General features: G+C 44.3%; 1 protein-coding gene across 1 annotated transcript; it reads right to left on the bottom strand.

The window, feature by feature from the left end:
* Positions 1-2,819: 2,819 nt before the first annotated feature.
* On the bottom strand, positions 2,820-14,596 carry nmnat2 (nicotinamide nucleotide adenylyltransferase 2). The gene is made up of 11 exons (XM_073492092.1): positions 14,509-14,596; positions 9,715-9,803; positions 6,911-6,978; positions 6,506-6,584; positions 5,989-6,115; positions 5,815-5,895; positions 5,176-5,220; positions 4,923-4,999; positions 4,284-4,385; positions 4,122-4,189; positions 2,820-2,922 (listed from the first exon to the last, which is right to left on the bottom strand). Exons 1-11 carry the CDS (start codon positions 14,591-14,593, stop codon positions 2,820-2,822), a joined length of 924 nt encoding a protein of 307 aa, XP_073348193.1. The 5' UTR covers positions 14,594-14,596.
* Between the last annotated feature and the right edge of the window lie 5,463 nt (positions 14,597-20,059).

Here is a 20,059-nt window from a genome sequence, read left to right as displayed (position 1 = left end):
TCACCATCATCATCATCATCATCATCATCATCATCATCATCACATCATCATCACCATCATCATCATCATCACCATCATCATCATCATCATCATCATCATCATCATCACCATCATCATCATCATCATCATCATCATCATCATCATCACATCATCATCACCATCATCATCATCATCACCATCATCATCATCATCATCATCATCACATCATCATCACCATCATCATCATCATCACCATCATCACCATCATCACCATCATCATCATCATCACATCATCATCAATGATTGCAGGACTCTTCTGACATTTGTAGGATACAAATTGCAAAAATCAAAAATCAATCAATAAATGGATCAATAAGTAATTAAGTTTCCATTAATTGAACCCAAAAAGTCAATTTACAAAATGTGACATGAATTTAGATTATTAATTATTTATTTATTTACTTTCCCACTTTATTTCTCAATGTATTATTTTTTAATTGGTTTATTTACATATTTATTTGTGTTGTTTCCTTTAGATCTCATTAAATAAACATAAATACTTTAATACAAGTTTAAAACTGAAAATTGATCAAAAACAGAAACTACTGAAGTATTTTTTGAAGCTCCGCCCACTTTGTATTCTTTTGTTTGTTTGTTCATAAAAAAACATTTAAAAATTGTAAAAAGTAAAAATAAATAAATAAATCAAACTGAAAAAATGGGAAAGTAAATAAATACAGAAACAAATCAAAATAATTCATGTCACATTTTATAATTTAGTTAAAGTTGATTTAGTTTTAATGTCATTTAATAACATTGACTCGTTTATTGAACCATGTATTATCTTTGATTTTGGCACTAAAGTCCAACTCAGTTATAGTCATGACCGAGTTCTGCTGTCAGACAGACGTCCGTCCTGTCGGCGCTGTTACCTCACAGAGCCTGAGGCAGCAGCACTGTTGCTATGGTTACCTGCAGGTGAGAGGTTAAACTGTTGACCTGAACTACGACCGATGAGTCTCTATGTACAGGTGTAGCTACAGAAGGACCTCAGGCTGAGCCGGGAGCTGAGCCGGACCTGTCGATCGGCCCAGACGATCAACGAGTTATTGATCTCCTTCGGTCGTCGACAGCGGGGCCTCGTGCAAGAACATCTGAGCAGTCGACGCTCTGACGTTTGACTTTTTCTGTCTTTAAAAGACGTCTTCATGAGGACGTTCGATTGAAATCACGTTTTAATCACAAAAACGTCACCAAAGAGTAAATATTAGAAGTTGACAGTGAGTTTTAAGTCACGTTGGACATCAGCAGACAAACACAAAATACTGGTGGTCCGACTTTATTCGTTCTTTAAAAGTAGCAGTGTGTCAGTGTGTTCATGTGTTCATGTGTCAGTGTGTTCATGTGTTCATGTGTCAGTGTGTCAGTGTGTTCATGTGTTCATGGAGTCAAACAGAGTTAAAAACCACACAGAGAAGACTTCAGTGACTGAAACACAAACAGTGAAGCAGAAATCTTTGTTGTTTGTTCAAACATGTTTTGTTCTACAGTGAAATAATGAATCACTTTATCATCTGATGAGCTCTACAAGTTTCTGTCTCCTGTGGATCATCAGCTGCAGAGGATGTGATGACGTCTGAGGCTTCCTGTTAGCTTTAGCCTGTTGTAGCATGATATCACCGGCATATTTAAAAACTTTTCTCATTCTCAATTAAAACAAATCAGCAACAAATAATATTTTAAAAACCAGCTGGAGACTTTTCGATCAACTCGTAGAGCTAATGTTAGCTTGGTTAGCTAGATAGCTACAGGTGCTAGCAACTGTTGTCATGTCAGCTGAGATGAAATCAGGCGTCCACTGTTTCACATCACTGTTTGTTGACACAGTAAATCTGCAGCTCTGATCATTAAGCTAACGAAGATGGTGAGCTTAGCGAAAAAATATTAGCAGTTTTACGTAAAATTTTTCTTTCATTATTTGATGTTAGTTTGATGATTTTGTAAGTTTTTTTTTATTGAAAACACTAATGATGTCAAAAATATGGATGTATTGATACGTATTGATTGTGAATATTTGAAACGGTGAAGGAGTTTCGATCCATCGCCACCAGCTGAGTTGACACATTATTTTTAAGTTTCTAAAAATCTTAATCTAATGTCACAGTCAGTCTCTTGTTCTCTGCTGCTGTCCAACAAAAGAAAAGTCGGACGTCGTTGTCGGCTTTTAATACAAATCTATAATTTGTGCCCTCCATGTTGAGTCAGTTTATCCAAAATATCGATATTTTTCAAGGTTGACTGAAGTTAGAAAGTCCAGCATCGTGACACTGGAAGGACCACTGTATTTTTTAGATGCTAAAAAGAAATCGATTCGTGCGTCTTGTTCTTGCGCGAGGCCCACGGACCCGGTGGTGTTTCAGCTGATCGGCGCCCTGACACAGAAGAAGAGTTGAGCATGCCGGCCGAGTGTCATGCACCCCCAAACTTTAATAAAGACAGAAAACAGAGTGAGAAAACACTGCCGCCAGAGCAAAAACACATCAGTGACCTCTGCAGCCCTTTGGGATTACCTCCGTACCTTGTCTCCAGCACCCCCCAGTCATCCCAAAATGCCCCCCGCCCCCTCCCCGATGGTAAAGTCACATGACACAGACAGAAGGAGGGACACGAATGCTCCTGTTGGAAAGCGACAGCTCAAAGAAGAGTATATGTTTGACACAGAAGACAGAGAAGGAAGTTCTCGTTTTTTTAGGGGGCGGGGTTTATATTTATAACGATGATGGTGGTTGTAGGTACCCTCCCCCACACTCCTCCTGATCTCATGCGCCGGCTCGTCGCCTCTATCCTGAGGCGTTGATGTACAGCTGACTCTGCAGGATGTAGTCGATGACCGGCTGACTCAGGTAGTCCACGACGTGACCGTCACCGTGCTGCAGGGCCAGTCTGAGGAGGAGGAGGAGGAGGAGGAGGAGGAGGAGGAGAGGAGGAGGACGTGAGACAGTAAATCAGTTTTATACATTTAATATTTAACCTGTTAAACTCTTCATCACTGTCCTGCAACGAACACGTTTCTCCAAACAGCAACAAGCATTTCTCAGCTAACCTGATCGATTCACATGAAGATACGTGACCTTTACGTCTTTTGTTAAACCCTGATGTTCTGTTGTAGGGCTCAGTCACAGCAGCATTTACACAGCAAACATGAAACATGAAATAAAAGGACACAGTGTGGCTGTAGCATTTAGCTTCAGAGCATCTCTAAGGTCCTGAACTCTTAGAGCCAGTTCACAGCTGACGTTCACATCTTCCTGCTCTACATGAAACTAACCCGTCCATCACTGAGACAAACAGACTCCATGTTTCTACTCAAAGACAGAAAGAAGTTCATGTAGAACATTTGCTGAATTTACAAGAAGGAACAAATAAGTCAGAATCAGTCAGAGACAGAGTTTCACACAGTTTATAAAGTGTCTCCAACTCAACAACTCACTAAACTGACACATTTGTTAAGGGAGTCTGGGGACAAAGAAGTCGCCTATACTGGTTACTGTTTAGTGTATCTGTAAAATGTGACATGTTTAGATCAATAAAATGTTTCTTCTTTCATAAATTGAGTGTAAATGGTGAAATCAGTGTAAACAGTGTGTTCAAACAGCTGCTAAATGTTGGCAGGTCAGACTTTAGCACTTTAGACACAGAAGCAGACAGGCTGGTGCAGCCATGCTGCCACAAACTGACACTTTTTACAAGGAAACAAACAACTTACTGTTTTCATTTAATGCTGAATTTACAAGAAGGAGACAATGATTCAGAATCTGTCAGAGACAGAGTTTCACTACGTTATAAAGTTTGTTTTAACTCAACAACTCTTAAAATCACCACATTTGTTAATGGAGTCTGGTGATGTTGTGGTTACCAGTTAAATGGTTGATCAGTGTGTTCAGAAACTGCTGCTGCTGACACTGACAGGTTAACAGAGACCAACCCGCTGGTACAGATACAAGTTAAAACCTGTAACAACAGTTTGTGCTGAAACAGACCTGAGGTAAATATCCTGCTGTCGTGTTAAAATAAAATTTGCTTTATGGACTTTATGTGTAAATATTTAACAGTAACAACATCAGTCTGAGTAAAATCCTCACCTGCTCTTGGTCGAGCTGACGATGGACATCGGGTGGGTCATCTCATCGTTCACCACGATGATGTTGTCCTGAAACCAAAGACGAGACAATGAAGAGGACGTCTCTCTACCGACAGAGTACAGATGGACGCCAGCAGCTGTGACTGTGGTATTCTGCTCTGACCTTGTACTTGCGGAGGATGGAGGAGTGATTCATGATCCTCTCTGTGTCGGCTCCGTCACGAGGAACCACCACGATCCCAAAATCCCCCACGATCACCTCCATCTGAAACCAGAGAGAGAGACCGCCGTCAGCCGCCGCTCAGGGTCTGAAGGCTGCAGGTGATTCCAGCGTCACACCAGCTTTATGACACGTTTTGGACCCGATCGGATCGGGTTTGTCAGAATTCAGAAATGTATTTTATCTGAGTCACTTTCTGATGTGACTGAAGCAAAACCTTTGTTAACTCGTTCCCTCACGTCTTCAATAACATCTTAAAATGATTAAATACTGTACTAGTTTTATGAATAATGTGATTCAGACGTCTGTCATCGTCTCTTGCTAACAGCTAGCATAGCATTCATATTAGCATGTTGGTTTGTTTGTTAGCAGGTCATAGGAACAGAACGCTGCATGCTCTGGGTCGTCGCGGTCTCGTTCTGCAGATGTTTCCTTCATCAACAACATCGAAACGACCCGTCGGTTATCACGACCCGTCGGTTATCACGATACAGGTCAGAGGAAAGAGCTGAGGGGCGGGGCCACATGGTAGATTGGGGCGGGGTCAAAGGCAGGGTGGGGGCGGGGCTACAGTGTGCTTACATCACTGTCCTTCCACAGGCCAGGGATGCAGAAGGACTCCAGGAGATCACTGCCACACAGGAGCAAGATGCGTAACTCTACAGACGACACACAGGCAGGAGGAAAGAGACACGCCCTCAGTAAACAACATGTTTACTGCACACAAACAGAGTAAACAACATGTTTACTGCACACAAACAAACCAGACAGGAAGGAAACCAGAGGACACAACACACCAGTGAGTTCAGGGTCAGAGAGAGAAGACACGACTCACCGATCTCCTCGTATCTCATCGCTGTCCCCAGGTTCGCATTCTCATCTGACAGAGAGACAAAACATCATCAGTTCATACACGTACGGAGACGTACGGAGGCTCAGAGGGGTCAGTTTCTAGATGTTATTATAAATTCATTCATTCACTACTAAAGTCCAGCTGTGATGTGTCTGCAGGGTCGTGTTGACGCAACAGTTCGCCTTCGCTGCCACTTTTTCTTTGAACGTGGAACATAAAACATTAATGATGGCGGCTGATACTGAGGGGATCTGTCCAGTCTGTGGTGTTGAGCTCACGGACAGACGGGTCCTGCTGGGACACTGAACAGAACTGAGCCATCGTTAACGTTATTGGTCAAAGCTTTTCAAAATGTCTGCCATCAAAAAGGTCTATACTGGTGAGCCAGAGACCACTGTTCAACACTGCGATATGACCAAGTGGTTTTTGTGCCTAAACCTGACCAGAACATAAGCAACTGATAACTGAACCCAAAGAACGGTACATTGCCAGCTTGTTGTTAAGATGGACATAAATAAATAAATGAATGTTGGTGTGATGGTTCTGCTGGCAGGATGACCTCTGGTGGACTGTCTGTCTGCTGTGTCTTCCTCTCCCTCCTCTATGAATGTTTCTACTCACCGACGAAGGTGAAGCGCTCGATGTGAGGACGGACGCAGCAGATCTTCCCCAAACTCTCACTGACCTTCCCCCACAGTTTGACTGAGCACAGAAACAACACATCGTTAACACTTCACTGTTTTATTCAGAGTCAAACCTGATGGACTCATTAACAACTGGAGGGATGTGACTCACTGGCTGTGGGCTTGTGAGTCATGTTGTTGTGGTTCTGGTAGATGGGAGGAGTCTGGTTCTGTGGCTGACCAATCACAGGAGTCGTTGATGGCGTGTTGACGTTGGACAGAATACAGCCGGTGACTCTCTGAGGAGGGAAGACATCTTCATCAACACTCCAGGAGACAGACAGACTGAAGTGTGTCCCATCAGAAGTCAGACGGTGCAGATCTGTTGGGTTTTACTGTTTCTCCCATAGACTTCAATACAGCTGAAACCAGTCTGACACCATCCTGGTTTGTTCTCAGTTATTTTCCTTCAGCTGCCAGTTTTTCTGTCGCCAGCTTTTTATTGTTCACACTTTTATATTTTGACCTCACAGCTCACTTCCTGTTGGACGACCTGTCTGAATGTGTCACAACCTTTTAGATGTTGTTCTGTTGTTGAAAAGTGTTTGAATCATCCAGTGAAATAGTTCAGACGGTCACAGAGGAATATTCAATACAAATACTTGATATTATAATAAACCAGTTCTGACCTTCATCAGGTCGCGGTGATGCTCCAGCACGCTGCAGGTCGTCTGCCAGGTGTCCTGGTAACACTCCCAGGGGTCCACCCTGCACCAAACCCCAGAGAGAAACACACGCATTTAAGTGACAGGACGAGACAGCTGGGTTTAGATTATTATCACAACATCCTGTTCTGAAACAGCTGCTCGTCTGTTCACAACAAATAAAACACAATCAATCATTAAAAACCGATGACTGAAGTGTTCCTCAGTCACTACACGCTCACCTGTAACTAATCCACCTGTTACCTGTGGAGCAGTCTGTTGTCGCTCCTGTCACGCTGACATCAGATTCACGATAATCAATGAATCTGATGAGGCTGTAAACATTGATCTCTTACCGTCAACATCACACAGATACGAACGCTGTCTCACCTGATCCAATCAGACGACTGCACGGCCAGCTGACACATGGTGAGACGATGTCTGCTCGGCACCAAGCCCTGCACGCACGCACACACACACACACACACACACACACACACACACACACACACACACACACACACATAAATCAGTGATTGATTGATAGCTGCAGCTGATTGAACTGATCTGACACGTGGAAGATAAAAACAGTGCTGAGAAACAGATTCTGGGTCCGTTTTGTACACAACAATGAAGCGTCTCCAGAGCAACAGCAGCTAAGGCTCATGGGTATTGTAGTATCAGTGCTGTCTGAACACAAACAGAGTGCAGGTACTTCAGACTGGAGGTCAGAGAGAGTTTCTACATGGTGCAGCAGCGAGGACAACACTGATATGTGTCGTGGTTTACGTTTTGGTTCAGGTGTTTCCTGTTTTATTTTGTAGTTCTCTCCTCATATGTCGTGTTTTACTTTCCACTTCCTGTCTTTGTGTTTCTTCCAGTATTTGTTGATGGCTCTATTTAGCCTCTCTTGTGTATTTAAGTCTGTGATGTTGCTCCAGCTCAGTCCGTTCCCTGGTCCTGTTTTACTCTCATGTCTCCGGTGCTTCATTGGTTTGTACTTTATTTATGTTTTGTATTTTTTGTGCTCCTGCCTGCGTCTTCTGTTTCCTGTTGCCTTTTGTAACTTGCTCTTTGTATTTTTGTATTTGATGTTGACATCATCTTTGTTTTTTTACACTCGGCCTCTGTTCTTTCTCCTGGCTGCCTCCTCGTCTCTTGTGTTTGGTCCCTTTTTGTTGAAATGCTACAGAAATATGATTTAACTGTTTGCAGCTCTGCAGGTCAGCACTGGTCTCTACAGGCCGGCACTGGTCTCTACAGGTCGGCACTGGTCTCTACTGGTCAGCGCTAGTCTCTCCAGGTCAGCACTGGTCTCTACAGCCACTGGTCTCTCCAGGTCAGCACTGGTCTCTACTGGCCAGCACTGGTCTCTACAGGCCGGCACTGGTCTCTACAGGTCAGCGCTAGTCTCTACAGGTCAGCGCTAGTCTCTACAAGTCAGCACTGGTCTCTACAAGTCAGCACTGGTCTCTACAGGTCAGCGCTAGTCTCTACAGGTCAGCACTAGTCTCTACAGGTCAGCACTGGTCTCTACAGGCCGGCACTGGTCTCTACAGGTCAGCGCTAGTCTCTACAGGTCAGCACTAGTCTCTACAGGTCAGCACTGGTCTCTACAGGTCAGCACTGGTCTCTACAGGTCAGCACTGGTCTCTACAGGTCAGCACTGGTCTCTACAGGTCAGCACTGGTCTCTGTGGGTCTGCACTGGTCTCTCCAGGTCAGCACTGGTCTCTACGGGTCAGCACTGGTCTCTACGGGTCAGCACTGGTCTCTACAGGTCAGTACTGGTCTCTACAGGTCAGCACTGGTCTCTACGTGTCAGCACTGGTCCCTACTGTAGGTGCAGTAAAAAAAAGATTAGGAACATGCAACAGGAAGTCATTAAAACTGAATCCTTCTTCACTATTACTGATGTTTGTTCTTAGTCAGCAGCTGTTTAACTGCCGCAGCCACATCAGGATGCTCAGGTCCACATCCATTAAACTTAATGATGTAATATGTAATAAAATGGTCAGTGTTTTGAAGGGAGGGACTGAACTCAGCCTCTGAGAATAATGGAGGTCAGTGTGAAGACAGAGGACACAGTACAGAGGTGATTTACAGCGGCTCTGACCAGGACTATGACTCCGGTAACGAGAAGACACGGCAGGCGAGGACAGGAGAGGACAGAGAGAGAGAGTCGGACATCATCAGCGTGTAGAGCTGGAATATTTTCATGTTACTCTGTGAACTGAGGATTTATTTGGACCGAACCAGAGGTGACTGTGGAGACAAACCAACACTGTTCTGGTGACTCTGACTCAGTTTGTGTCCAGTTTGAATGAAGTGTGTTAACAAGGCGATTAAACTTGTCTGAGTTCAGTCACAGAGAGAAACTTGAGTTCAGACGGTGGACGGTTGTATTTTTCTGTTTATAATGACAATAGATGTCAAAATATTTCCTTTCTTCACATTTAGTGAGTTTATGTTGTTGACTTATTAGACTCAGTAGTGAACTGGCTGCTTTTACATCTCCAGCTGAAGCTACAGGCTGTCAGACTGTCACCTCTGAGCTACACAGTGCTGTTAGCAGCTAGCTGGTTAGCATGCTAACTTCAGTAGACATCTCTGTAACACAGAACAGAGACGTGTTTGACATCAACACTGTTGTTGCTTCAGTCTGTTCATCATGTTAGTATGATCCGTTACAGACGGATCCTTTAAGTGTCCAGTATCTATGGTTGGTACTGTAGCTGCGTACATATACCGTATATGACTAGTACTTAATGATTAATATGTATATGAACTATTAACCTTCTAACCTTCATCTGTTTGGATCAGGTCTGATAATACCTGATGTGTTAACGAGCTAATAATTAATGCTAGTCATCTGCACCATTAAACTGTGGGCTGAAGTACTGATGTGAGACTGTGAAGCGAGCAGGAAGCTTCCTGGTGTCTCACAGTGCTCCTCGGCATCTATTATTCATGCAGTGTGTTTCTGTAGAGGAACAGTAAAAGTAGGACAAGAGCTTCATTAATTCCAGCAGGAAAACAACAGCAGCAGCACGAGGACGCTGCTGGATGTGATGTTATCTCTAATGTCTTCAACATGTGAGACACACAGCCTGCTGCTGCTGTACTCTCATCACAAACCGCTTCAATAAACCAGCTGACATTTTGGAAATAAAGTGGATTTTCTTCATGACTTACAGGTTTCCCGTACGAGTCGTGCACCGGAGAGATGATTCCTCCGATCACGATGAAACGACCTGTTTTGTGCAGATATTCTCTGGCTTTTTCTGCAAACACACAAACAAAGAGAAAAAGTCCAGGGATAAAAATTTAAACAACGTGAAGACAGAATCATCACTGAGCTTTAAAACAGAAGCGCTCAGAGCAGAAACACATTCATGATCATATCTATAAGAATATTCTGCTCCGCCCCACGTTGACAATATTAAATAACAAAGATTATTTTCATGGCTTCATTGTTGTTTGGTCATAAAATGTCATAAAATAGTGAAACATTTCGATCAGTGTTAAGATATCTACATTTAACGAGCTGATAGCCGAGAATTTAAATGTTTTTATCTTAAAAAATGACTCAAATGGATAATTCAGTACTTTTAACAGTGTTCCTTCAGTTTCTGCACATGGTTGGAAAATGAGTCCTTCAGAAAAACAAAACTGCGTTTGATCTTCGGTCAGTTTCAAATGTTATTTCTGCTTAAAGACACACAGTATGTAATTTCTGCCACTAGGGGGCTCTGTATCAAATCAAACGTAAAGACATTTGCAGTCAAGCCTCCATGAAGAGCTCCAGACTCTGAAGACAGTTTTTGTAGTGGTCAAACTGTGATTGGTCACGTGATGCACTGCGGCCCAAACAGACTTGTTCCTATAAGCTAACATTGTGAAAGAAGCGTCTGTAAAACGGTGGATACATTTTTTTGAGCGTCACAACCTCCGAGACATGCCTTCAAGTTAGCCGGGCGCTAAACCGGAAGTTAGCCGGCTCGGTCGACAGAAGTCTCTCTGTGGGCCGCACCACACTTCGAGCATCACTGAGCAACTCCAGGTTTTAATGTAATGTCATTGGTTTGCAGATCCAGACCTCCTGGAGGAATAAACACCTGGAGTCACATCAGATTCTGATCCGGAGCTGTTTACTGATGGGAGGAGAGCTCAGAGATTACTTTTGAACTTGTGGGATTCAAAAGTGGATTTATCTTCACTCCTGTTTATCAACCTGACTGCAGCAGTGATCCGGAGGTGACCTCCAGGTTCTATAATGTCGACTGCTGACTGGAGCTGGAGGGGAAATGGACTTTACCTCATGAACGTAACGTTACAGAAAGGAGACAGAGCACCAGAACCAGAACCAGAACCAGTCTCTGCTGAGTGCTGACTTCACTCAGAGCTTCACCTGATGTTCAGTAAAGTAATGTGGCTGTTTGGGGCGAATAAAGAAAAATGATCCCGCATTCAAACTCATTCTCTGGTGGTGAACACACCGTAACAACCACCACTGCTGATCAAAATCGGTCTCTGGGACTCAGACCAGGTGTTTTAAAGTTTACTTCTCGTTATGTTTCGTCTCGTTCTCTGACTTCCTCTCTGACTCTCTGCTGAAGTTACAGCGACAGACCAGATGAAACGCAGCGTTACTTTGAGGAAACTTGTGGATTTCTCTTGATTGATGTAAGAACACTTATTTCTTTTCAGGACTTATTGAATCTCGTGTTCATGCTCAGTGTTTCCTCTGGACATTAGTTTTGGACTTCTATCAGATGCAGCTGAAGTTTCTCTGTGAGGTTGTTCTGGCCCAGTTTTGTCTTCAGTCTCTGAGCAGCTCCTCGGATCAGAACAAAGACTTCTTGACTCGTAGCTGCTGGCTCTTATTTTGGAAACTCAGCTCCGGACTTCGTCTGCACTCCCAACTCACTTTTTCTTAAAGAAGGAGAACGACTGAACGGTCTGTTACCGCGGCCACAGTGACGCTAACGAGCTCTTTGAGCAGGATGTGACTGACGGAGGGTTTTGTTTGACTCGTTGGCAGAGTGTCACTGTGTTACTGCGATCGTTGGGAATCTGAGGCTGAAACAAACTCAGTGTTGTTATAAAGATGATTATCAGACAGAGCAGGAAACTTTGAATCTATTTATTCCCCCTCAGTGATCAATAAATCATCTTCAGCTGCGTTTGTTTTAATATCTGGACACATCGCTACATATGTCATTATAACGAACCGTCACTTTATTTTGTAATATCACAACATGTTTTCATTATTGTACAAGTTCAGAACAAATCATCCACTTTTTTGTGTCCTGTTTCATTTTCTGTTCACTTCTTTACTTTTCAGAAGAAGCAGAGTTTTGTGTCCAGCTGCAGCTGAGAGGCTGCAGACGAGGAGGACGGTGAGTTTAAGGTCATCGTGACTTTAATCGTCAGAGTGAAAAGACGACTGCTTCCTGTCGTTGTTGTTGTGATGACCTCAGTCTCTGCTGATGACTCAGGTGTTCATTAAATAACGATGATGAATCTCACTAAACTGACGTCCTCGCTGACTGACAGGGGAACATTTAAACTCGGTTAGTCATGTTTCATGTGAAATACTTCCCTCATAAAACAGTACATTAACTGAAGTACTGTACACAGGTTCAGATTCAAGGTACTTGTACTCTACTTGAGTATTTGTATTGTATGTAAATCTCTGCTTCTACATCTCAGATCTCAGAGGGAAGTATTGTACTTTTACTCCACTACATTTACATAATGTACTTCAGTAAGGTTTTCATTGCAGGACTTTTACTTGTACTCAAGTATTTATGAGTACTTTTACTGCAGTAAAGGATCTGAGTACTTCACATTAGATCTGATTTTGGTCTTTACGTTGTGATGAATCCACTCCTGCTTGATGTTTTCGTGGTGCTCTCATTAATTTCCCGTCTCCACCTTCAGAGGACGCTGAGAGACGAGGAGCTGCTGGTGTAAATAGGTCATGATGGGAACATGGCTGCTGCGCTGCTGCATCGTCAGACTCCACATCCACATCAGAGCGTCTGAGCACAACGCTCGTGAGCTCAGGTTTGGAGATGAATGTTGAATCATTTCTCTGAATGAAGCATCTCAATGCAGAAGTCCTGTCTGAAACCAGAGCGTTTACAGACTCTTCAAACATGTTTGATTCAGTTTGAATAAAGATCCAAGCGTCCACAGTTTGTTCCTCCGTGTCACCATGAGTCAGCTGGACAACACACGACTGACACCAACATGAACCCTCCCCTCACGTCTGATTGGATGACACACAGCTCCCTGGCCTGTCATTGGTCTGTGCTCCTGATTGTCGGATTGTAGAAACGTGGCGGCTCTTAGAGATTAATTATCAGATTTTCTATAATCGTCGACCAACATCAGTTGGAGCAGAGAAACATGACGGCCTGCACTTCTGAGTCTGATGCTGCAGTTTGTGTCCAGTGGTGGTCGAAGCGCTCCTGAAGTATGAAGAGTTAGAACAGTTGAAGTCCGGCGGGTCGGAGGTTGGACGGGTCACACGCTGGACCTTTCTCTTCAGAGAGTCAAGATTGATTTGTTTAGGTTCTTACGAGGCAGATATTTAAACCCAAAGTCTGAACCAGAACCAAACTGTGACTGTCTCACAGCATTAAAGGGAAACTCCACCAGTTTTACACATGAACGTGTTGACAGGAGCTGCTGCAGATGTGAAAACTGTTAAAGGTTTTGTGGCTCCAGACGTTGCATGTAATCTGATAAACTGCCCCAGTGATGTCACTGTGCATTGTGGGTAATGTAGGCTACAGGGTCTGACTAACACTGTCCTCCTGTAACACTGTTGGACTCATGTGGGCAGTTTAAAAACAGATGAACCAAAGATATCACCTTTATTATTTCACACATCCTTCTTCCTTTTTAAAACCTGGTGCCTACATTACCCACAATGCAACTTAGCCCCAGAGTGACATCACTGGAGGTCATTTATCAGGTATGCAGCACCTGATAAATCTGATTTATTTACACCCTTTAAAACATCAGATCTTCACTGTAGCTACAAGCCTAAAAGGACGGCGAGACTTCACCTGACTTTACATCGTCAGGAGGAGGAGATGGTGACTGAGGTTAATGTTTGGGTGAACTGTTCCTTTAATTTCCTTTTTTACATTACTTCAAATTAAGACCCTTTAAATGTGTAAGTTGAGGGTTGTTCACATATTTGGTTCATTTGACTGATTCTTTGCCCTTTGAACACCTCGACCTGTGCAGGTAAAACTACCTCAGTAACTGTTCATGACCCCTTCAAACGTGTCATTACGTCATTATCAGAGATACAGCCGTCACATAAAATGACCTCCTGATGAAACAGCCTGAACTCAAACATGTGATGGCTGTTTTGTAACAGCAGCAACATGAATCTGAATAATTCATCTGCTGCTGCTCCACCGCAGCTCCTCTCTCACTAACTCCTCTGTAATGACGCAGGAAACCGCCGCTGAGCAAGGCACCACCTGCTGCTGGAGCTCCTGTGTGTGTGTGTGTGTGTGTGTGTGCATCATGTTTGTGTCGGGCTGAACCGATCCTCTGGAGGATCCGTCAGGAGAGGCTGCTTTCTTTTCTGGGCTGCGCCACACGCTGCGTGAGGCCTGCGGAGCGTCGACACGGAACATTTCCGCCTTTAACGTCTAAAAACGGGCCCAGACTGAACGAAGCGGGTCACACTGTGTCGTCAGTGTGTGATTATTGTGTTCTTGTTTGTGTTTTCTACAAATTCTGCTGGATGTGGAGCCGTCGGCCATTTCAGCACCACCCTGCTGGACAGCGACCAATCACAACACACCAAACCTCATTCATATTTCTCTCATTTTTAGCTCACACACGACGCGTTACTGTTATTAGAGAGGGTTTATCTGGTACCACACACACACACACACACACACACACACACACACACACACACACACACACACACACACACACACACACACTCACCGAACATATGGATGTGTCCCTTGGTGATGGGGTTGAAGCTGCCGCAGGACAGCAGGATGACGTGGGTTTTGGTGGTTTCTGTCATGGTGTCTGTCGGTCTCTGCCGCTCGTCTTGAGTCCCGGTCCGGTCCGGTCCCGGTCCTGTGTGCCTCTGTGCTCCCGGGTCGTCGGTTGTTTGTAGCAGGCAGCAGCCGCAGAGAGAGAGGCGAGGCTGGTGTGTCTGCGGCAGGAAGCAGCGTCAGTGTGTTAAAGAGACACGACAGCACAGAGACACCGAGCGGAACCAATCATCACCGAGGTCCAATCAGAAGACAGAGACACAGCAGAACCAATCATCACTGAGGTCCAATAATAAGACAGAGACACAGCAGAACCAATCATCACTGAGGTCCAATCAGAAGACAGAGACACAGCAGAACCAATCATCACCGAGGTCCAATCAGAAGACAGAGACACAGCAGAACCAATCATCACCGAGGTCCAATAATAAGACAGAGACACCGAGCAGAACCAATCATCACCGAGGTCCAATAATAAGACAGAGACACTGACACCTGTCTTCATGTGTCTCTTATGAGTAGTGCACCTTTATTTTTCTCTCTGTTAAGTCGTTTTCACGGTCAGTGGCGGGGTACGCCATCCTCATGTGTGATCTAACACAGCATCACTGCTCATAATCTCATCTCATGTGTTAAAGCCTCAGTTTGCTCCCTCAGCATCTTACAAAACACAACATACATAAATACACATGTTTCCAAGTGTTGTTGTTGTTGTTGTTATTGTCATTAGTTATTATTAGTTGTTGTTGTTATTGTTGTTATTGTCATTAGTTATTATTAGTTGTTGTTGTTATTAGATGTAACTGTTACTCAGTATTTTCTGAATGTGCTGCTGTGGCTCTGATGCCTCGTCCTCTGGTCCGATTGGTCTCAATTAACAGCCTGTAAACACAAAGTAATCTGAGTCTGCAAAGTAACTAGTAACTAAATGTATCACATAAATGTAGCGGAGGGGAAGTATGAAGTCGCAGAAAACTGAAGTACTCAAGTAAAATACCTGAAAATTGTACTTCAGTGAACTGAACTCAGGTTCATGTGTGGTCGTTCTGTGGTTCTGAGTGTTGGACGGGTCGTCTCCCTCAGAACCACAGACAACAACAACAACAACAACAACAACAACAACAGAAACAGTGTGAGACAACACAGGCAGTAACACACAGGCAGTAACACAGACAGTAACACACAGGCAGTAACACAGACAGTAACACACAGACAGTAACACACAGACAGTAACACACAGGCAGTAACACAGACAGTAACACACAGGCAGTAACACACAGACAGTAACACACAGACAGTAACACAGACAGTAACACACAGACAGTAACACACAGACAGTAACACAGACAGTAACACACAGGCAGTAACACACAGGCAGTAACACACAGGCAGTAACACAGACAGTAACACAGGCAGTAACACAGACAGTAACACACAGGCAGTAACACACAGGCAGTAACACACAGACAGTAACACACAGACAGTAACACAGACAGTAACACACAGACAGTAACACACAGACAGTAACACACAGACAGTAACACACAGGCAGTAACACAGGCAGTAACACACAGGCAGTAACACAGACAGTAACACAGACAGTAACACAGGCAGTAACACAGGCAGTAACACAGACAGTAACACAGGCAGTAACACACAGACAGTAACACACAGGCAGTAACACAGACAGTAACACACAGACAGTAACACACAGACAGTAACACACAGGCAGTAACACACAGACAGTAACACACAGACAGTAACACAGGCAGTAACACAGACAGTAACACAGACAGTAACACACAGGCAGTAACACAGACAGTAACACAGGCAGTAACACAGACAGTAACACACAGGCAGTAACACAGGCAGTAACACACAGACAGTAACACACAGACAGTAACACACAGGCAGTAACACAGACAGTAACACACAGGCAGTAACACAGACAGTAACACACAGACAGTAACACACAGGCAGTAACACAGACAGTAACACACAGGCAGTAACACAGGCAGTAACACAGACAGTAACACACAGGCAGTAACACACAGGCAGTAACACAGACAGTAACACACAGACAGTAACACACAGGCAGTAACACAGACAGTAACACACAGACAGTAACACACAGGCAGTAACACACAGGCAGTGACACACAGACAGTAACACACAGACAGTAACACAGGCAGTAACACAGACAGTAACACACAGACAGTAACACACAGACAGTAACACACAGACAGTAACACACAGGCAGTAACACACAGACAGTAACACACAGGCAGTAACACAGGCAGTAACACACAGGCAGTAACACACAGACAGTAACACAGACAGTAACACACAGGCAGTAACACACAGGCAGTAACACACAGGCAGTAACACAGGCAGTAACACACAGGCAGTAACACAGACAGTAACACACAGGCAGTAACACAGGCAGTAACACAGACAGTAACACAGACAGTAACACAGACAGTAACACACAGGCAGTAACACACAGACAGTAACACACAGGCAGTAACACACAGGCAGTAACACAGGCAGTAACACAGACAGCAACACACAGGCAGTAACAGACAGTAACACAGGCAGTAACACAGACAGTAACACACAGGCAGTAACACACAGACAGTAACACAGACAGTAACACACAGGCAGTAACACAGACAGTAACACACAGACAGTAACACACAGACAGTAACACACAGGCAGTAACACAGGCAGTAACACACAGGCAGTAACACACAGGCAGTAACACTGGCAGTAACACACAGGCAGTAACACAGGCAGTAACACACAGGCAGTAACACAGACAGTAACACACAGGCAGTAACACACAGACAGTAACACACAGACAGTAACACACAGGCAGTAACACAGGCAGTAACACACAGGCAGTAACACACAGGCAGTAACACAGACAGTAACACACAGGCAGTAACACACAGACAGTAACACACAGACAGTAACACAGGCAGTAACACAGACAGTAACACACAGACAGTAACACACAGACAGTAACACACAGGCAGTAACACACAGGCAGTAACACACAGGCAGTAACACAGACAGTAACACAGACAGTAACACACAGACAGTAACAGAGACAGTAACACACAGACAGTAACACAGACAGTAACACACAGGCAGTAACACACAGGCAGTAACACAGACAGTAACACACAGACAGTAACACACAGGCAGTAACACACAGGCAGTAACACAGACAGTAACACACAGGCAGTAACACAGACAGTAACACACAGGCAGTAACACACAGACAGTAACACACAGACAGTAACACAGGCAGTAACACAGACAGTAACACACAGACAGTAACACACAGACAGTAACACACAGGCAGTAACACACAGGCAGTAACACACAGGCAGTAACACAGGCAGTAACACAGACAGTAACACACAGACAGTAACACACAGACAGTAACACACAGGCAGTAACACAGACAGTAACACAGACAGTAACACACAGACAGTAACAGAGACAGTAACACACAGACAGTAACACAGACAGTAACACACAGGCAGTAACACAGACAGTAACACACAGACAGTAACACACAGGCAGTAACACACAGGCAGTAACACAGACAGTAACACACAGACAGTAACACACAGACAGTAACACACAGGCAGTAACACACAGGCAGTAACACAGACAGTAACACAGACAGTAACACAGGCAGTAACACACAGGCAGTAACACAGGCAGTAACACACAGGCAGTAACACAGACAGTAACACACAGGCAGTAACACAGGCAGTAACACAGACAGTAACACAGGCAGTAACACAGACAGTAACACACAGGCAGTAACAGACAGTAACACAGGCAGTAACACAGACAGTAACACACAGGCAGTAACACACAGACAGTAACACAGGCAGTAACACAGGCAGTAACACACAGGCAGTAACAGACAGTAACACAGACAGTAACACACAGGCAGTAACACACAGACAGTAACACAGACAGTAACACGCAGACAGTAACACACAGGCAGTAACACAGGCAGTAACACAGGCAGTAACACAGACAGTAACACACAGGCAGTAACACAGGCAGTAACACAGGCAGTAACACAGACAGTAACACACAGGCAGTAACACACAGACAGTAACAGAGGCAGTAACACACAGGCAGTAACACAGACAGTAACACAGACAGTAACACAGACAGTAACACACAGGCAGTAACACACAGACAGTAACACACAGGCAGTAACACAGACAGTAACACAGACAGTAACACAGACAGTAACACACAGGCAGTAACACACAGACAGTAACACACAGGCAGTAACACACAGACAGTAACACAGACAGTAACACAGGCAGTAACACACAGACAGTAACACAGGCAGTAACACACAGACAGTAACACACAGGCAGTAACACACAGACAGTAACACACAGGCAGTAACACACAGACAGTAACACAGGCAGTAACACACAGACAGTAACACACAGACAGTAACACACAGACAGTAACACACAGACAGTAACACACAGGCAGTAACACAGACAGTAACACAGGCAGTAACACACAGACAGTAACACACAGGCAGTAACACACAGGCAGTAACACACAGACAGTAACACAGACAGTAACACAGGCAGTAACACACAGACAGTAACACACAGGCAGTAACACACAGACAGTAACACAGGCAGTAACACACAGACAGTAACACACAGACAGTAACACACAGACAGTAACACAGGCAGTAACACACAGACAGTAACACAGGCAGTAACACAGACAGTAACACAGACAGTAACACACAGGCAGTAACAGGGGACATATAAAGATGAAGCAGCTGAGGGAAAGTCTGAGTGAAAAGATCCACATTCAACAAACAGAAGAAGTTTGTGTTGTCACATTATTTAATAACTGATGTGTTGAGCTCGGCCACGAGGGGGCGCCACCGAGAACAAGTCTGTTGTTGATGATGTAAAACCAGGTAACAGCTGGTTTATTGAGCCTCTCACTGATCGTCCACTTCTCTGACACCTGTTAATGTTTCTTACTGGTCCATTGTTGTGTGATTTGAGAAACCACACAGCCCAGAAAAGTACAAGATCAAAATGCTGTTAAGAATAGTTAACGAGCAGCGAGTTGAACTGATGACGAGGTCTGAAGAGAGAGAGCACGACAGTTCATACATTCATTGACTGTAATGACCAGCTGCAGTCACACTTCAGTCCTTCATGAGGAAATATATCGCAGTCAAGTTTTTACAGTTCCTTTAAGACGTTTCACCTTCGTCCAAGAGGCTGCTTCACTTCTAACTAACTGGAGGAGCTGCAGGCTTTTAAACTCTGTGTGGGAGTGTCCTCACAGGGTGTTGAAGTGTCCTTACATAGTGTTGGAGTGTCCTTACAGAGTGTGTGAGTGTCCTCACATAGTGTTGGAGTGTCCTCACAGGGTGTTGAAGTGTCCTTACATAGTGTGGGAGTGTCCTC

This window comes from Pagrus major, chromosome 21 (assembly GCF_040436345.1).
Source record: "Pagrus major chromosome 21, Pma_NU_1.0".
Lineage (NCBI taxonomy): Eukaryota > Metazoa > Chordata > Actinopteri > Spariformes > Sparidae > Pagrus > Pagrus major.
This window is presented reverse-complemented; position numbering and strand designations above follow the sequence as displayed.

What these genes read in the sequence shown, in the direction of transcription:
- nmnat2 (XM_073492092.1), bottom strand. Translation starts at nt 14,593, where the DNA reads ATGACAGAAACCACCAAAACCCACGTCATCCTGCTGTCCTGCGGCAGC. An exon ending in CAGTCGTCTGATTGGATCAG is followed by an intron (nt 6,585 to 6,910) that starts GTGAGACAGCGT and finishes GGTTTGGTGCAG; the next exon opens with GGTGGACCCCTGGGAGTGTT. An exon ending in CGAGCGCTTCACCTTCGTCG is followed by an intron (nt 5,221 to 5,814) that starts GTGAGTAGAAAC and finishes TCTCTCTGTCAG; the next exon opens with ATGAGAATGCGAACCTGGGG.